The 18,909-nt window shown below is 48.8% G+C and overlaps 1 protein-coding gene across 3 annotated transcripts in view; it reads left to right on the top strand.

The window, feature by feature from the left end:
* Positions 1-7,458, top strand: part of FRMPD3 (FERM and PDZ domain containing 3) — a 64,764-nt gene extending 57,306 nt beyond the window's left edge. For all 3 annotated transcript variants that reach the window (XM_075435837.1, XM_075435838.1, XM_075435836.1), the window contains exons 16-17: positions 2,956-3,771; positions 4,586-7,458. In XM_075435837.1, coding sequence (XP_075291952.1) covers positions 2,956-3,771; positions 4,586-7,449 — 3,680 coding nt within the window. In that variant the 3' untranslated portion in view covers positions 7,450-7,458. The remainder of the gene's footprint in view (positions 1-2,955; positions 3,772-4,585) is intronic.
* Positions 7,459-18,909: the final 11,451 nt, after the last annotated feature.

The following is an 18,909-nucleotide window of genomic DNA, read 5'->3' as shown; positions in this document are numbered from 1 at the left end:
TCCAGCAGCTGGATTATGGATTTTAGGGTTTTGGCTATTCAGAAACACGCCCCGGCTCAGCATGGGCAGCCAGCGAGGCTGTTCCAGCGGGGCAGGCTGCTACCATGACACATCAAAGCTGTCTGGCTTTGGGAAAGCCTCTGCTTCGGTCTGTGCCACCCCACCACAGCGCAGAACGCGCGTCCCCAGCTGTGGCAGCCTTTTGTTCGCTCACACATCTGTCATTTCTGAGTACTGCTATGTCCATAAATGAGAGAGATATAATTTTGATTGTGATTTTAGCATTGCAGGTGATGAACAGTAATACAAACGTGTGTTTGGGGAGATAAATTGTCCAATTTGTTGATCTAAAGAATTTAATTAGGATTTATTTGATTTAATTTATACTTGGTAAGACAGAGCCTGCATCCCCCTGGCAGCCATCCTCAGCACAGCTGCACAGTTCAGCCTGTACTGACAGATGCCCCTCCTGAGGGCTGGACCACTGGCCAGAAGTTCAAGCAGTATTGCAGCTGCTTGCCTTGCACGAGGGAGCAAGGGGAGGCTGTCGCAGGGAAATGCTTAACAGCAGGAGCAGAGGGCTCTTTCAGAGCTAGCCTGATCCAATAGCTGTCAGCCAGACAGAAACAATGCATGGACCATGGGCAGCGAGGGACAAGGGTCTCGAGGGGTGTCTGTCACTTAAAGTCTGCCGAGCTACACTGGATGTCTGCCCGAAAGGCAATATTGCACCACGTTTAGCAGTCTCTTGAGGAAAACTGCTTGGTCTGGACAATGTTATGCAAAAAGAAGGGAATGTACAGGTAGTGGAAGGAGGGATGGGTATCCTGGGAAGAGTGGAGGGACGCTGCCCGGTTGTGTAGGAACAGTGTCAGGAAGGCCAAGGCGCAGATGGAACTGAACGTGGCAAGGGATGCAAAAAGTAGTAAGAAGGGCTTCTATAGATACGTCAGCCAGAAAAGGAAGGTCAAAGAAAGTGTACCCCCCCCGATGAACAGGACTGGCAGACTGGTAACAACAGATTAGGAGAAGGCTGAGGTACTCAACAACTTTTTTGCCTCTGTCTTCACTGCCAGCCTCTCGAGTGGATGAACCAGAAGACGAGGACTGGGGGACCAAAGTCCCTCTCACTGTAAGACAAGATCAGGTTTATGACCACATGCAGAACCTGAACATACATACGTCCATGGGACCTGATGAGATGCATCCCAAAGTCCTGAGGGAATTGGCTGGTGTAGTTGCCAAGCCACTCTCCATGATATCTGAAAAGTCATGGCAGTCAGGGGAAGTCCTCAGTGACTAGAAAAAGGGAAAGGTTGCACCCATTTTTAAATAGGGTAGAAAGGAGGACCCTGGGGACTACCAACCTGTCAGCCTCACCTCTGTGCCTGGGAAGATCATGGAACAGATCCTCCTGGAAGCTATGCTAAGGTGCATGGAGGACAGGGAGGTGATTCGAGACAGCCAGCATGGCTTCACCAAGGGCAAGTCCTGCCTGACCAACCTAGCAGCCTTCTGTGATGGAGTGACTACATCAGTGGACAAGGGAAGAGCTACAGATGTTGTCTATTTGGACTTCCATAAGGCCTTTGACATGGTCCCCCACAACATCCTTCTCCATATTGGGGAGAGATGGTTTTGATGGGTGAACTGTTCAGTGGATGAGGAATTGATTGGATGGTCGTATCCAGAGGGTAGTGGTCAATGGCTCAATGTCCAGACAGAGATCGGTGACAAGTGGTATCCCTCAGGTGTCCATACTGGGACCAGTTCTGTTTAATATCTTCATCAATGACCTAGACAGCAGGATCAAGTGCACCTCAGCAAGTTTGCAGATGACGCCAAGCTGTGTGGTGTAGTCAACACACCTGAGGGACAGGATGCCATCAAGCAGGACCTGGACAAGCTTGAGAATTGGGCCCGTGTGAACCTTATGAGGTTCAACAAGGTCAAGTACAAGGTCCTGCACCTGGGTCGGGGCCACCCCCAGTATCAATACAGGCTGGGGGATGAAGGGATTGAGAGCAGCCCTGCTGAGAGTGACTTGGGGGTACTGGTGGATGAAAAGCTGGACACAAACTGGCAATGTGCACTCACAGCCCAGAAGGCCAACCGTATCTTGGGCTGCATAAAGAGAAGCATGGCCAGCAGGGCGAGGGAGGTGATTCTGCCCTTCTACTCCACTCTGGTGAGACCTGACCTGCAGTCCTGCATCCGGCTCTGGAGCCCTCAGCACAGGAAAGACGTGGAGCTGTTGGAGCGGGTCCAGAGGAGGCCACAAAAATGATCCAAGGGCTGGAACACCTCTCCTATGAGGAAGGGCTGAGAGAGTTGGGGTTGTTCAGCCTGGAGAAGAGAAGGTTCCGGGGAGACTTTATTGTGACCTTTGAATACTTAAAGGGGGCTTATAGCAATAGGACAAGGGGTAATGGCGTTAAACTGAAAGAAGGTAGAGTTAGATTAGATATAAGAAAGAAATTCTTTACTATGGGGGTGGTGAGGCACTGCAACAGGATGCCCAGAAAAGGTGTGGATGCCCCTTCCCTGGAAGTATTCAAGGTCAGGTTGGACGGGGCTTTAAACAACCTGATGTAGTTGAAGGTGTCCCTGCTCACTACAGGGGGGGTTGGACTAGATGACCTTTAAAAGTCCCTTCCAACCCAAACCATTCTATGATTCTATGATTTTACAATCTGCATATGCAGGACATTTCTTCGTGCACTCACTACTGGCAGCTAGGCCCGGCAGGTTGCAGAAGATGGTTTCACAAAAGGCCAGCGAAGTGGCCTGGCTGTGCCACAGGGGACACACATGTCCCACTGCAGTCCAGCACGCTGAGGGCTGGAGGGCAGAGAACACATGGATGCTTCTCCAGGGTAAGCAGGAGTTTTCCCCATGCTGTTTTCCCTGCTTGCGGGTGCTGCTGCTAATGTGCCCGTTGTGGTTTTGGTTTAGATTACATCAACGCACACAACCTCCACCGGCCTGCCACGGCGGGGCACACGGGAAAGAAAGAGAGCGGGTTGGTGGGTGGCTCTACCGACGGCGCTGGAGCAGCTCCAGCCACCAGGGCTTCGGACTCGGAGCTCATCAGCTTTTGCTACCTGCACATGCGAGAGCAGAGGAAGGAAAGAGAGAGCAGGACGGATATCAATGAAAACCTGATTTTTTTTGAGGAAACTCGTCCCAGGACCAAATCTGACCCCACTTCCAAAAGCTCTGGCCAAGGCTACAACGAGGCAGCTAACAAGTACGACCCGGATGGCTTTGACCAAGACAGGTACACAAGCAGGGCCAGGGCACACACCATAGACACCCACCTGCGGAGCGACGCCTCGCACTTCTACTGTGAGTCCTGCCAAGCCAAAATCAAGAGCCGGCTGGCCTCATGCAAGGGGAGCAAGCCTGGCAGCACCCGGGACAATATGGTAGACTTGATGTCGCTTCCCCCTCCCGGGAGCGATGAGGAAGAAGACGAGACAACAGCCCTGCTCCCTGCCATCGCTGCCCCCCCTCCCGGCTTCCGAGACAACAGCTCAGACGAGGATGACCCCAAGCGCCGAGCAGCTGCCCAGAGCCAGGAGCAGGGCCGGCACCTCTGTGGCATCCTCTACGACGAGATCCCCGTCACGCTGATAGACAACGTGCAACCACGGACGGTCCGAGACCATGCCCAAGAGCTGGACGATGCCCTGGTGTCCACCCTGCAGGCACTGGAAGCCCTGGCTGCTTCAGAGGATTGCCCGCACCCCCCGCCACAGCAGACAGCAGGTATTTCAGTGGCTGTGACTTTCTTCTTTCCATGTAGCGTTTCTTTCCTATGGTACATCCTTCCCTTTAGTCTCCTTCTCCACCCTATATGTGATTGTGGAGCAGCTTCTAGTAAAAACGAAGTCGTGGCAACAGGCTTTAGCAGGAGCAGCCAAGCTGTTGCTCAGAAGATTTTTAAGAAGCTGAGGTGGGACTCCTCTCCCTGACAGTGGCTGAAGGGGACTCTTGGTTACCTGTATCTGCTATGGTCCATGTGCCAAGATGCTGGGGTGAGGCGCGAACAAACCAGTACCATGAGCATGAGTTCCTCCCTGCTGTGACCCCACTCAGCTGGTACCTTTGGCCCTTGGTCTGCACAGGTACCCACCCAGGTTTTGCAGCGTGTGAGCCCTTCACAGGGCAAACCTGCTGTCAGGTGGGCATCTATGGGACCGGCCTGCTGGCAGCACAATCCTTTGTCCCTCTTTCCGCCTTGGTTGCCCTACTCACTACAGCAGAGTAGCTGTTGCTCAGTTTTCCTTCTTGCTTCAGACAAGTCCCTGTAGCTCTGCTATCACTAACACTGGAAAGCTTCCCAGGACCTTTCCCTGAGCCAGGAGCTCTTGCTGAATTGAACTAGCAAGACAGCTCAGTGCTGACAAGTGATCTCACTTGTAAGCATTAACTCTTAGTTGCAGGAAGTCACTAAAGTTTCTCTGATAGGATGCTGTGTCCTGCATTCCTGGGACCCTCCTGCCGCATGGCGTTCCCCTCTGCTCCGCGTAGCAGTGTGGTGTGAGTGTTGTCATAGAGTTTTCTTTGTGTCCCTCCTCAGGTCTTATTGTCCTGGCTGCCATCACTCCTGAGTCATCCTTGGATTCTGGCCATGAAACCAACTCTTCAGAGCTCACTGACGTCTCAGAGATGGTCTCTGCCATGAAGCAGCATCAGAACGCAGCCTACTTTCTCGCTCAGCACATCAACAAAGAAAACCTCCTGTCCAGAAAGGACTTGCCTTTCCGAATCCAGAGCTGTGCTGCCCAGGCTGTTCTCACCTCACCCTATCCCCTCAGCCGCCAGGAGCCGAGCCCTTCACTGAAGTCAGCTCTCTCTCACCAAAGCCCCAACCTTACCAACTGCAAGAGCAAGCAGAAGCAGCACCATGCTGAGCAGAGCTACACCTTGGCTGTCCAGCCAGTGCTGACCCCCCAGCCTAATGAGCAGAACAGGGGGGCTCCAGTGCCAGGCTCTGAATGCAAAGGTGCAGGCCACACAAAAGCTGCCTTTGAGGCATCTCTGCATGCCACAGCAGCCCCAAGCAGGGAGCAGGCACAGGATCTGCAAGAGAAGATGCCCAAAGAGGTCCAGCCAAGCTCCAAGCTCCTTCTGGATCAAAAAAGTGGTGTAACTCCAGCCATCATTTCGGCTGCTCTGCAGCAAGTGGCAAATGCAAAAGCCTCAGTCCCCCAAGTGGTAGCAGTCTCAAAAGAAGACAAGAACGTGAATGGTTCCACTAGCTGTGCATCAGCCAGCAGCAAGCCTTTGAGACTTAAAGGAGGTCCACAAACTGCAGAGACATTATGCAACTGTCAGCAGCAGCAGCAACTATCTCCACAGCAGCACTGTGAAGTTTCTCCAAGTCCTAAAGACATCCATGGCAGTAAGGCTGAAGCTTTCCACCTCACCTCACTGGAAGAAGAAATGATGCCCGGTAAGACTTTTACCTCTAAAAGCTACCAGCAGAAAGTGAGTAGAGATGCTCCAGGAAAAGCCACAAGCGGAGAGCCAGGTCAGAAGGCAGGTGGGGAAGCCACGAGCCTTGCCTTTCAGAAACACATAGCTCCTTCAAACCAAGGACAGAAAATGCAACAGGAAAGTTCAGCCAAAAGCTTAAAAGCTGAGAGCAGCACTCTGCACTCTCCATCACCTGGTAGCACTTTCAGGAACAGCAGTGAGGAACCCAAAGGGCCAATCCAGCTGGTGCCCAGATCCGAGAGCCTGCAGATCAGCACTGTGCCTTCCAAAAAAGTAGAAAAAGTCCTGGAGGTGACCCAACAAGATACTGATGTCCCAGCTAAACCCAAAGTTCCAAAAGCTCCCTTCAGGTTGAAGAACCTGTTCTCTGCAACATTTCCGACCCGGCTGAAGAAGGAGACGGATGAGCGGCAGGCCCAGCTGCAGAAGGTGAAGCAGTATGAGCTGGAATTCCTTGAAGAGCTGCTCAAGCCAAAGACCAAAGGTGACCTCCCACCACAGGAGTATCTGCACCCTCCTGCCCCTGGGCGCTGCAGCTGCCAGCTAAGGAGCAGTCCTGTGCAAAAAGTCCCAGGGATGTCCAGGGAGCAAAGGCGCAGCTGCGACTGCAAGCGGATTTGCAGGGGGGTGAGGCCACCCCCTAACCAGTTGGTGATGCCAGAACTGGAGAGGCAAGGGAGGGATAAAGTTGCTGATGACCAGGAGCAGACGGAAGCCATTAGGTTGACAAGTGTGAGCAGCCCTTCCAAAGGCAAGCGGATACGATCCACAAGTTTAGAGTCCAGAGACTACCGGTCAGATCCAGAGAACAGCATGTCCTGTTTGACAACGTGCACTTCCCAGGGGGAGTGCATGGGTGCTCCACACTACAGGAAGCTCTTGCGTCGCTACAGTGTCAGTGAAATAGATAAGACTGATAGGACATCCCTGTCCTCTGACATCTACCAGAACATCTACACAACCAAGCAGAAAGGCCCCCAGAAAGAGCTTGAGCCCAGCATCCTTTGTCCTGTTCTGAAGAGCAAAATCCAGGAAGCCTCTGGAGTGGCTGACCCCTCCTATGTCCAGATAGCACAGGAGAAAAAGAACCAGAAGGGTTCAGCAGTGTTCTCTGTCCAGGAGGAGATGTATCCAAGTCCTGCTGAGCTGCGGGATGAAGACATGGAGGATGAGAAGTGCTGCTCCATCCGGTACTGCTTCTACTACAGGAAATGCGATGTTGCAGATGATGGGAGCGAGAAGGACGAGCTGTCTTATTCCATCCCCATGCAGATACTCCCGGGAATGAAGCTGGACAATCAGATGGTCCCAGTCATGAGCAGGACTCTTCAGGTCCTAGATGCAACAGCCTGCAGCAGTCCTAATGACAGTCAGACCCAGGAAATAGATTTAAGGACCTCTAGTTTTGAGGGGAGCTTGGCAAAGATCAACACCCTTCGAGGCCATACCTACAGTTTTCCCAATGGGTTTCTGCAAGTGCAGCTGGACACCAATGAGCTCCTGACTATCCTGAGGCAGTGTGTGATGAGCCCTGACGTCCGGGACTCCAAACCCTACATCTCCCAGCTGGCTGAGTACAAGCAAGAGCTCGCCCTGAAATTCAAGGAGTTTCGGGCGTCCTGCCGCCGCGTGGCAGCCGTCGACAAGAGTCCTACCCACATGCTCTCCGCCATCACAAGCAGCTTCCAGGTGCTAAGCAGCCTCATCGAGACGTTTGTGAGGCTGGTGTACGTCGTGCGCTCAGAGTCCCAGCGCCAAGAGCTGCTGACAAAGGTGGAGGAAGTGGTGAGAAACTACACCTTCCTCCTGAAGGCTGCGGAGGAGTCCACAGCCAGAACACTGAGCCACCAGCAGACGGTGGAGCAGCTTGCCCGCCAGTCAGCCACGGTTGCCACTGTCATGAGCACGCTCACACGCTCCCTAAAGACGTTGATCAATAAGTAAGCCAGCTATGAAAACCAACAAGCCAGTGTGTGCCAGGCCATGTGCTAGTGGCTCTCAAATTGCATAGGTCTGGTGAGGATGCGTGTCTACAGGCCCATATCTACTGGGCTTTGCAGTAGCCAAGATGCTCTTTTATCTCTGCAGAATGGAAGGTTGTGTTGGTGGTGTTTTTGAATGGTAAATTCATGCCCTGTCACAAGCTGTGCAACCAGCTCTTCAGGGGTGTCAAGCAGCTGCTCTGCTTGCTCTCCCATGCTGGCTTGTTGGTGACAGTACTTGGGGAACACAGTCACCCCGTCTCCACGCTAGTTTGGTTTCATGTGGTTCTGGGCCTCACTTGTGCAAAGACCTTTATCACGGCTTGTGGTGGGCCAGTGAGTTAGACAGAACTGAGCTGAGATCTCCTGGCTTCATTTGGGCAGTTTAGAGCCAAACCAGTGTCTTGCCACGTAAACAGCTCTTCTGCCTCAGGGGTCTTCCTGGCCCACAAATGCAATGTAATCAGTAGCAGAAGGGAGATCTGGGGTGCAAGTCCCTGCTGCTATGCTAGGGCTTGGAAAGTAGTCCTAGCATGGGCAGAATGCCATAATCCTGGAGCAGAGCTAGGCCACCCTAGCAGGCTCTAGTCTCACAGCTTAGGCACCAATGCCCTAGTCCTGAGTACACATACTGCCTGTACAAAGGGCGAGGGCTTAATGCATGCAAGTAGGGAGGATCCAGGGAACTACAAGCCTGTCAGGCTGGCCTCAGTGCCAGGGAAGGTTATGGGGCAGATCATTCTGAGTGCCATCACATGGCATATGCAGAACAACTAGGTGATCAGGCCCAGTCAGCATGGGTTCATGAAAGGCAGGTCCTGCTTGATTAACCTAATTTCCTTCTACAACAAGGTGACCCGCTTAGTGGATGAGGGACAGGCTGTGGATGTTGTCTACCTAGACTTTAGCAAAGCCTTTGACACTGTTTCCCACAGCATTCTCCTAGAGAAACTGCTCGTGGTTTAGACGGGCATATTCTTCGCTGGGTAAAAAACTGGCTGGATGGCCAAGCCCAAATAGTTGTGGTGAATGGAGTTAAATCCAGTTGGCGGCTGAGCACTAGTGGTGTTCCCCAGGGCTCAGTATTGGGGCCAGTTCTGTTGAATATCTTTATCAATGAAGTGGATGAGGGGATTGAGTGCTCCCTCAATAAGTTTGCACATGTCACCAAGTTGGATAGGAGTGTTGATCTGCCTTGAGGGTAGGAAGGCTCTGCAGAGGGATCTGGACAGGCTGGATAAATGGGCCAAGGTGAATTGTATGAGTTTCAACAAGGCCAAGTGCCGAGTCCTGCATTTGGGTCACAATAACCCCCTGCAACACTACAGGCTTGGGGAAGAGTGGCTGGAAAGCTGCCTGGTGGAAAAGGACCTGGGGGTGTTGGTCAACAGCCAGCTGAACATGAGCCAGCAGTGTGCCCAGGTGGCCAAGAAGGCCAACGGCATCGTGGCTTGTATCAGGAAAAGTGTGGCCAGCAGGAGTAGGGAGGTGATCGTCCCCCTGTACTTGGCACTGGTGAGGCCACACCTCGAATACTGTGTTCAGTTTTGGGCCCCTCACTACAAGAAGGACACTGAGTTTCTGGAGCTTGTCCAGAGAAGGGCAACGAAGCTGGTGAAGGGTCTAGAGCACAAGTCTTATTGAGAGCAACTGAGGGAACTGGGGTTGTTTAGCCTGGAGAAAAGGAGATTCAGGGAACACCTTATCGATCTCCACACCTCCCTGAAAGGAGGTTGTAGCGAGGTGGGTGTCAGTCTTTTTTCCCGAGTAACAAGTAATAGGACAAGAGTAAATGGCCTCAAGTTGCACCGGGAGAGGTTTAGATCGGATATTAGGAAGAATTTCTTCACTGAAGGTTGTCAAGCATTGGAACAGTCTGCCAAGGGAAGTGGTTGAGTCACCATCTCTGGAGGTATTTAAAAGACGTGTAGACATAATGCTTATGTCTTGGTGGTGGACTTGGCAGCATTAGGTTAGTGGTTGGACTCAGTGATCCTAAAGGTCTTTTCCAACCTAAATGATTCTTTGATTCTGTGCTCCCCTTCCTCTGCTGGATGGTTGTGTCCATGCTAGAGAGCCTGCAAGGAACCCAGACTGATCTTCGAGCACTGCAAGCCAGAAGCTGGACTAGCAGCTGAGAAGAGACCTCTTTCACACCATTCTCTAGAGGTCAGGTGCGTGCCTCCAAGGCTCAGCCCAAACGCTCTCCTATCTCCTTTCACTATTCACATTAGAGAGGAACTCCAGACCAGCTTTGTCTGTGAGCCACAGCTTGCCCCCGAGCCAGGCAGTGCTACTGCCATGGGCCAAAGGAGCTGCCCTCCTTGCCAGGGCGTTGGAGTCCTTTTCCTGTCTCCACCAGACTGACTGCCATAAGAAGCACTATTTAGTACTGTGTGATGGTTATTTATTTGGAATTGGGGGTTTTGGATTTCTTTTTTTCACTTCTAGGTGAATGGTAAAATGATTCCCAATTGCTTCCCTTTGCACCCTGAGGTTCCCTTCCTCCTCACAGTCGAGCTTCTAGACCTAATCAATCGGACTGCCTTAACTGGTGCTTCACTGCAGTCACCCAACCTCCAAAACAGAGTGAGGAGAAAAATGCAAAGTTACACATTGCATTGCCCTTACCCTGCCACCCACTGCACTTCACGCGTGCACAGGGAGCGTGGGTCTGACGGGGTCCCTGTGCCTCTCCGCATCGCAGCCACCTCCAGCTGGAAAGGGAGACCATGGCATTGCCCGCACGGTGCCAGGAGTGAGACCAGCTGTCAAACCCAGCCAGCTTGCCCCAGCACTGGGGGATGATCAGGGATCTCTGTACGATCGATCGCTTCCCATCTCTATTATTTTTTATAAATACGCACATTTGAAATCTCTCGTTCTTCCATAGGAGTTATGGAAATGCACAATGTGCTTTTAACATGCGCATCCTCTACCGAGTGCAATAACCTCCCCTGGCCCGTGGCTGTCCTGGACTTTGGCCATTGCTGTCAGCAAGGCAGAGAGGATCCTGCTGTGGGGAGAGCCTCCTGCTTCCAAGAACCATGTAGCAAATACACAGTGGAAGAGACAATTTGGATCTCAGTCCGTGGCGGGCAAAGCCTGTCATAATGCTGAAGGCTGACAGGGAGCTGCGTTTTTCTTCTCCCCGTGAATTATCTGTTACAAAACTCTGAGTTTCTTCAAGCTCCCCGTTATGCCTATATCATTCCTCGATAAATCTCTCAGTCTAATACAGAGGAAAATTTTTTTATCGTCTGTATATAGTATATATAAATAAAAAATATATAAATTATATATATACACAAATTTATGTCTTGTTTTACAAACAAGAAAGATTAAATATATTAATCTTAATATCCAAACTAGCATTTGTGTCTTTTTTAAGAACTTTGTGGAACGGTGGTTATTCTTAGCTGTACAAAACACTGTTCGTAAGCAAAACCCCCTATTTTTGTTGCTGTAGAAATGCACGTATCTCCATACTGGAAGGGTGCAGCTTAAGGACTCCACAACGGTTCCTGGACTCAACAGCAGTTAAGCACCAGCCTGTGAAGGAAGCCTTAAAGCAGCAAACATGCAGGTTTGAAATGAACTGTTTGAGTTGGCACAGTTTTGTGTTGTTAATGGGTGTTTGGGTTTAATTCCCCTCCAGGAAGGGAATGCCTCCAGCAGCACTCACCCCTTCACCACTGCCGCTGGGCACTGTGGCCATGCTGGGGACAGTGTGGTCCTCCTGGTGCCCGCAGGACACCCTCCTGCCCCTAAAGCAGGGGACAGCTGGGACACGCTTTGAGCCCCCTCTGATAGCAAAGTCCTGCCTGATCCCTTTCGGATGAGCCAAGCTGAGCACCCACTGACCGGCTGCAGTGCGTGTTTTCAGCCAAATGCCTGGCATTTGCTCTTCTGCCTGGGAAGAGGTGACAGTGTGCGACCTCCCATCGGTAGCCTGATGGTTCTGCTGCCCTGTGGGACTGCTCTGGTGTGTTTGCAGGGGAAAGCCCAGCAAAAGCGTAATGCCAGACCCGGGGAGAAATGTGAGCAAGGCAAACAGTTTCCTAGCTACAGATGATGTTTCCAACATCTTGTTCCCTCTGGGGACGCGTTTTGCCTGGCACAATGAACTGCTCTCTGTTTATCAAGGAGGAAGGCATTGACGTGTGCCCTTCATGTGCCCCAAAGCCTCCAGGAACTATAAAAGCCAAGTCTGATAAAGATCCAACACAAAAAACTTAGGAACTGGGTCACTCTCTGTACGGGAGTTGAATGTGTTGTCTAAAGCAAAGGCAGCAGCAGTTGAGACTCACACGCATTCTCTGTGCCTCCAGGCTTGTTGTTTTAATCTGCATCACACCGTTTCCCATGCTGAACTAACTAACGATGACACTGAAAGGGACAAAACACACCTATTTATAAAGCTGGGTATGGATCAAAAAATGGAAAAGCCAAGAGGTTTTCTAACAACCTCCAGAGCCTGAAAATATTATTGACAGCAGGCAGTTTAATCAGCAATTTCGGAGTCGATGCTTAGTACCATCTAGTGGGCAATCAGCACCCCATCAGAAAGGAACTGTCTTCACGACACACTGTTATTATTTGTACAGCAGTGGCAACAGGTGCTCCAGGATCAATCAAATGTCCCTGTGTGAAGGGAGGAGCTATACTGGTACGTACCCGAGCAGGATGATGAAGCCTTGCCTTTATTATTGCTGTACTCGTCTTTTAGGTGCTGTCCCTGCAGCCTCACTCTGTTGGGCACCTGCAAATACTCTTAAAGGTAATGATCCAGGTAAAATGTTCTAGCTAATGTTTTTAAGTCACAGATTTTCAGAAAAAAACTGCATCTCCATTACACAGCACAGAGAATTAAAAGTGGGGTTTTTTTCAAATCTTGTTCCCATTTCACTGTCCAGCTAGTTTATCTACCTGCAGACCACCTTGTTCTCACTTAGCATCAGCATCTCTTCAGATCAAAGCCACTGTCCCCCAGCAAGTTAAAGCAAAGTATATGGTTCTCGGAAGAGGACAATATTGTTTTGCAGGTATGTGTGCATAAAGATAAATCAATTATTCTCCGTCCCCTCTCACCAGAGCAATATGCCTTCCCTTTAGCACTCTCTCAGAGCAGTGACAGCAGTAACTGCCCTTCTCGTATTGCCTTGGCCCCGAATTTTTTCCTGTAGCGTTACAGCTGGCACAGATTTCCTCCAGGGCCTTCTTGGCTCCCATGAGCATTGCTCAGCCATAACATGCATTCATGACCATCTGATGTCATTGCACTCCCATAGTCAGCTCCCTTCCTTAATCTTTTCTGCATTATGCCCACTCCCAAGGAGTCCTCACCAGGGCTTTATCAGTGCCAATGGATAGAAAGGGAACAAAAATTCAGCCATCGCTGGTCCCTCTAATACACATGAGAAAAACAGAAGACCTGGCCTTCAGGGGTTAAAGTGTCGAAAGCAGGAGCTGGAAAATTTGCAGACCTCAAGCAGTAGTCCCAAGAGAAGTTTGGATAAACTTGTTTGTGTCTCTGTGGACTTTGCTGGTCATTGTCAGCTGGAGACAACAACTGGCCGTGATGGTTTAAAGCACTTTGAACTCTAATCCCTGTGGCGTAGTGGCCACATTCTCCTGTCGGGACTTCCATCCTCTCCAAGGTCCTGGCAACACTACACAGGAATCGCAGCAGCCCCAGATACAACAGCAGGGCGAGCTGAATAGCTGGGACCCACTGCTGCTTTCATCACGCCCAAGGGAGCTGATAATCAAATAGAAATGAGAAATGTCTAAATTTTATCTTCATTTTAAGCACAGTGTCTGGATTCCTGTGCAAAACATCCTAACAAATTCCTCACATAGGCAGACACCGTGAAGCTGGCTAGGACACCCATGGCTTTAATTGGACACAGGAGAAGTCTGCCAGGGAAGACAAGTATCTCAGCTTACTTAGATTGCCCATCCTTATTTAGCATGTATGAAAACAGTCCGTACACATGATACGAAATCTCTTCCAAAGGATTTTGTATCTGCATGAGCAGACGAGGAACCTGCCCATGCCTCAGCCCACTGCAGCCACTGCACAACCTTCCAGCCCAGCTGAGATGGTGCCCCTTGCTGTCACCTACCCCCGATACAGAGTGAACAGGGAGGAGCAGCTGCAGCTGGACTAGAAAGTCATTGAAAAGCAAACACGCTGTGTTCAAAGTGGCAGAAATCCCAGTGCTGCCTCTCTGAGGTTTGTTGTACATGCCAAGGGCTGAGGACAGAGATGAAAGGGCTGTGGATGTGCACTGGGTCTACACACGTGGTCCAGGACACTGTATAATGCTCCACTAAATCCCACTTTTGCAAAGCACCTTGGGAATACTCTTGAATCTAATGAATACTCATCTCTTGCTAGAGCAACAGGACTCCATCCTCATACTTTTAACAGGGCTCCTTAGAAAGGCACACTCAAAAAGCTGAGTACAAAGGTCAGGAACACACAGTGCCTTTGATCCCTAAGTTCATAGTGTTCCTAGTGGAGATTTGAAAATACCATTTATTTCCCAAAGTTTTCTCCTTTTCCTGAAAAATGGTGTGCTTTTTCCTGGGGGATGTGCTCTGGTTCAGCTAGGTCCTGTGTAACTGTGGTAGCATTTCCAGCGCAAAGGGTGAACTTCATTCCTAAATGCAACCCACTGGACCCAGTGGGACACCAAGGGTAAAGTGATCTCTCTATAAAGGAAAGAATAGGCCATTCTTGTAGTCAGTAAAAATTCAAACCGAGACGGTTCTCATTGCATCCACGTGGCTTTGAGTAGCAGAGAGAGGATTCATCTAAAAATAATCCCTGCAAAGCAAGCGACAGAGGCAGAGCAGTGGCCAGGAAGCGAGCAGCCAGTAGAGCTGCTCCCAGAAGCGATGGCTGGTTTCTCTTGCTCCCACACAAATTAGTACGCACGCTCAGTTTCTTCATCTTTTGAGTCTGGGGTATAACTGGCGTAGGTGGTTTGTGAGTCAGTGGTCGTGATCTCCCCCTGCCAGAATTACCCTTCCCCGAGTTACCTGTTCCTTTTGGCAATCTCAGCGGCTTTTCATAGCTCGTTAGCTGTTCTTACAATTCATCACTCTCTGGTTCTACTTTGGGCAGGTACGTCCTCCTAATGAAACAATAACACATTATTCAAAATCCGGTTTCTTAGTTTCTCTAAACCTAGTACAGTTAATTTTGAACTTTTAACCATAGTAGGGGTAGAGCTTTATTGATTCCATTTATCATTTCACATTTTGATTCCCCTTTTTATTCCTTAGTATAACACCAGCTGGCTAAGTACAAGCAAGAGCTCGCCCTCAAGTTCAAGGAGCTTCAGGCGTCCTGCCGCCACGTGGCAGCCGTCAACAAGAGTCCCACCCACATGCTCTCCTCCATCACAAGCAGCTTCCCAGTGCTACGCAGCCTCATCGAGATGTGTGTGAGGCTGGTGTACGTCGTGCGTTCAGAGTCCCAGTGCCAAGAGCTGCTGACTCATTTTTGGCCTCCCACCCCTTTTCTGCCCCAACTTTTTCTCAATCTCTACATCCCTTTCTGGTCTCCCACCTCTTTTTGGCCTCTACTTCCCTTTTGTCCTCCCACCTTTTTGTCCTCCCACTCCATTTTGTCCTTAAACCAGTTTGAGGCCTCCCACCCCTTTCTGGCCTCCACTTTTTTTCTGGCTTCGACTTTTATTTCACACCAAGGCAAAGGGCAGAGCCTTGTGTTATTCCTATCAAGTGCCATTCATTAACAGAACTGACTCTGAGGCAGTGCAGTCACAAGGCAACAGCAAGAAAAAACAACCCTCAGCCACAGGCTTTCTGCATGAAAATGTGTCCTTGATTAAGTGGCTGGTGGTAATTGAGTGGCAATTGTATGCAGGAATGTGTCAAGAGAGGGACAAGGGCTCCTTGTCTTGATTGACATCACCATGAAATCTGATGGTGTTAATGCGATGCTTAAAACTTCCTGGAAAATATGTTCTCAGGCCATGAAACACAAACATATTTCTGATCAAATGCATCACCATAGAATCAGGTGAATAAAAAGCGGGTTTTGCCATTCATGTGCCTTCAGGTTCTCCTTAGTTGGACAGTAATTTACTTCACAGTTTCCAAAACATGAGGGAACAAGGCAGCTCAGACTATGAGCTTGTTCTTTCTGCTACCAAAACTAACTCATGCTTGTCCGCATTGTCAATCACGGGAAAATTTAATAAAATTATTTAGATTGGAAATAGGTAATTCAATTTATTTTGCTTTCACAATGAAGCAAGCCAACTGCAGTTAGGTGCTTTAATTCTGAGCACCGGTGTCAACACAAGAGTTGAGATACTCCAACGCACTTTTGCTGTCCCAACACCTGGGGTTCGTTTACCCCGTGTGCAGTAAGCCAATATACACACAGAGCAGAGGTATTTTGTTGCATATTTGCACAGATATGGGTGTCTGTCCCAAGATAGCACACCAAACTTCCAAATTCAGTTATTTATACACAAAGCATTACCATATTCAACTCCCTAATACATATGCATTGTTATTCTATTAAATGATTGGTTGAAGTCTCTTCGTCCAGCATGTAAATTAGTACGCATGCTCAGTTTCTTCATCTTTTGAGTCTGGGGTATAACTGGGGTAGGTGGTCTGTGAGTCGGTGGCTGCAATCTCCCCCTGCCAGAATTACCTTTCCCCGAGTTACCTGTTCCTTTTGGCAATCTCAGCAGCTTTTCATAGCTCGTTAGCTGTTCTTACAATTCATCACTCTCTGGTTCTACTTTGGACAGGTACGTCCTTCTAATGAAACAATAACACACTATTCAAAATCCGGTTTCTTAGTTTCTCTAAACCTAGTACAGTTAATTTTGAACTTACGAGATTACAAAACTTTTAACTATAATAAGGGCAGGGCTTTACAAAAGTACCTACAGCAGCAATAGTCTGGTTCATTTCAATTATCATTTCACTTGTTGATTCCCTGTTTTATTCTTTAGTATAACACTTTCACATCCAAACTTCACGTAGGCTGTGATCATTTTCCTGAGCATCCTATGACAGACAACCTCATAGGCCAATGGTTTTCAACCACGCAGTCTCTCCCTTCATCCCATTGAGTCCAAGAACCAGATAAACGTCTCCCTCTTCAAAGCTGGTTCTCCTTGTCCCTTCCTCAGTTAATGGCAAAGCAAGCTGGTAACAGATAAACTATGGCTGAGGAACCTCATGAGCAAGTTTTTTGGCTTTGTTTAACTAAGACTTTGATGCATTAAGAGCTTCTCCTCAATCCAGTCTCTGAGATTATCCTGTTCTAGGAGCTTGGCTAGCCATAGTGATAAATTGTTAAGGTCGGTGAAGTGTTGTCCTCATAACCAAAGTGCTGTCAAACCTACAAAGACACTGTGGTAGCTGAAACACAGGGACTTTTTCTAGATGGCGCTCGTGGCCATTTAACGCTGCTGTTATCAGCGCAAGGCAGCAAGGCGACTACGAGCAGCCACAGCACCCAGCCTCTGGCTCTGTTTGCCTTGGAGGAAAAGAAGGTGTCATCCACCAGCAGCTCCGCAGTCTCGCCTCCTTGGGGGGCAGCTTCCACTTGGCCTCTAGCTCCAAAAGGCAACAAACAGTCTTTGATTTTACACATGAAAGGTTGCCAGTCCCTGGTGTACAGGATGAAGAATCTAATTTCACCTTTTGTCAGATTTTTCACTCCTGCAAATCCCATCTCCATAATCCTAGAAGGAAACCTGTAGACATGCTACTGCGAAAGTCTTGTGCAGGGGAAGCTCAGATGGAGGTCATCAATGAGAGGCATAATTTGCATGTTGTAATATACCATCTGCTGCCTTCACCCTCAGGTTCCCAGTGCCTGCTTCACAAAGACACTGGCAGGGGACAGGGATGTTGGGGTACAGAAGACACTCGTTCTGCATTCAAGAGCAGGCAGGAAAAAAACGGAATTTAAACCAAGACTGAAGTAAATGGTTCAGAAACAAGTATTTTGGGGACCGGAAAGAAGTTATCCATCTCCCAAATTCTTCAAATTGCAATAGCAGCAACAAATCTTCTGTAGTTTTGCAGGCAGGAGAGGCCTTGAAGTTATTTTTAGACTACATAGTTTTATCACTGAAAAATATGTACAGAACAGCTGTTGCAAACTTGCCATTATCCTAAACTATCATTTGAAAAAAATGTTGTGAACTGTCAAAGGCCCGTATAAGAATGCCAATAAAATTGCCATTTTTTTTAACATGTCCTCCAATCAAAAGTATGGGAGTCATTAGCAGGGAATGGTTACAGCCACGTGGGGTTTTTTTGCAAGAATATGGCTTCTACAAATTTGGGAGGTATCCACAAATCCCGTCACTTGAACCACCAGGTAGCCATGTGACAGTGAAGTTTTCTTCTGTGTTATTAAGATGAGCAATGTTCAGCAACAAATTACAAGCAGAGGGCTATATTCTTCCTTTCCCATTCCTTGCATTCGCTGTATGTCACAGCATTCCACAAGCTGCCAGTTACACCAAAAAAATAAAAATTACCATATTTTGATATTCCAATTCCCATCAATGGTAAGTATGGGAATTAATATCTATTTTAATTCAGATGAATTCCAAGTTTAATGGCAGCCTACAGTTACAGAGAACCTCCTCAAAGTATGATTTTGTAATCATTAGTTTACTGGCCTTTGGGGATAGCAACAGTAGCATTTTGGGCCAGGAGAGTTGCAAGACAAAATAAATAAAATGTGGCCAGTCTTGGTGAATTGCGGACTATTTCTTCTGGTCGAATTCTCAAGGACTCAAAGCAACAACTGATCAATGCCAAATTAGTTGCAGAAGTTTGTTATCTATCTGACAGTCAAGTAAAATGAGTAGGGATTAGATGATTGCATGCAAATTTTGAAGAAGCTCTTTGTAGCTTATTTTTTATATTTTAAAACTGTTAAACACAATGGGGTTTTTTGAAAAAGCTAAATTAATCTGCAGAATGTAATCACATACAGGCTAGAAGTTCACAGGAGACTAATTACAGCATTGGGTACAAAACCCCAACTATAAGTGTAAAAAACCCCTCAGAAATTCAATTCAATGGCCTGTTGAACTAGTGCCCACGTGGGTTTTAACAATGATCCAGAAGTCAGAAAAAAACACCTCTGCATTTGCAATTCACAGCATCCACCACAATTATGATTTTTTTACTCTCAAAACGTGGCCAAAGGCTATTTCCAACAGAGAAATGAACAGCAAAAAGTCTTGCTGCAAATTGTGAGGACAAGCGCAGACAACGTCGATGACGGCCGTCGTGGTGTTGTTCCTCAGGGTCTGCAGTGAGACCCGTGGTACAGGCCCTACATGCGAGAAGTCAGGCTCTTCGCAGGGAAAGCCCGCTGCCACCACCTCACTGCTGA

This window comes from Opisthocomus hoazin, chromosome 14, assembly GCF_030867145.1.
Source record: "Opisthocomus hoazin isolate bOpiHoa1 chromosome 14, bOpiHoa1.hap1, whole genome shotgun sequence".
In the NCBI taxonomy this organism is placed as follows: domain Eukaryota; kingdom Metazoa; phylum Chordata; class Aves; order Opisthocomiformes; family Opisthocomidae; genus Opisthocomus; species Opisthocomus hoazin.
The sequence above is the reverse complement of the archived record's forward strand: the minus strand, read 5'-3'. Positions and strand labels throughout refer to the sequence as shown.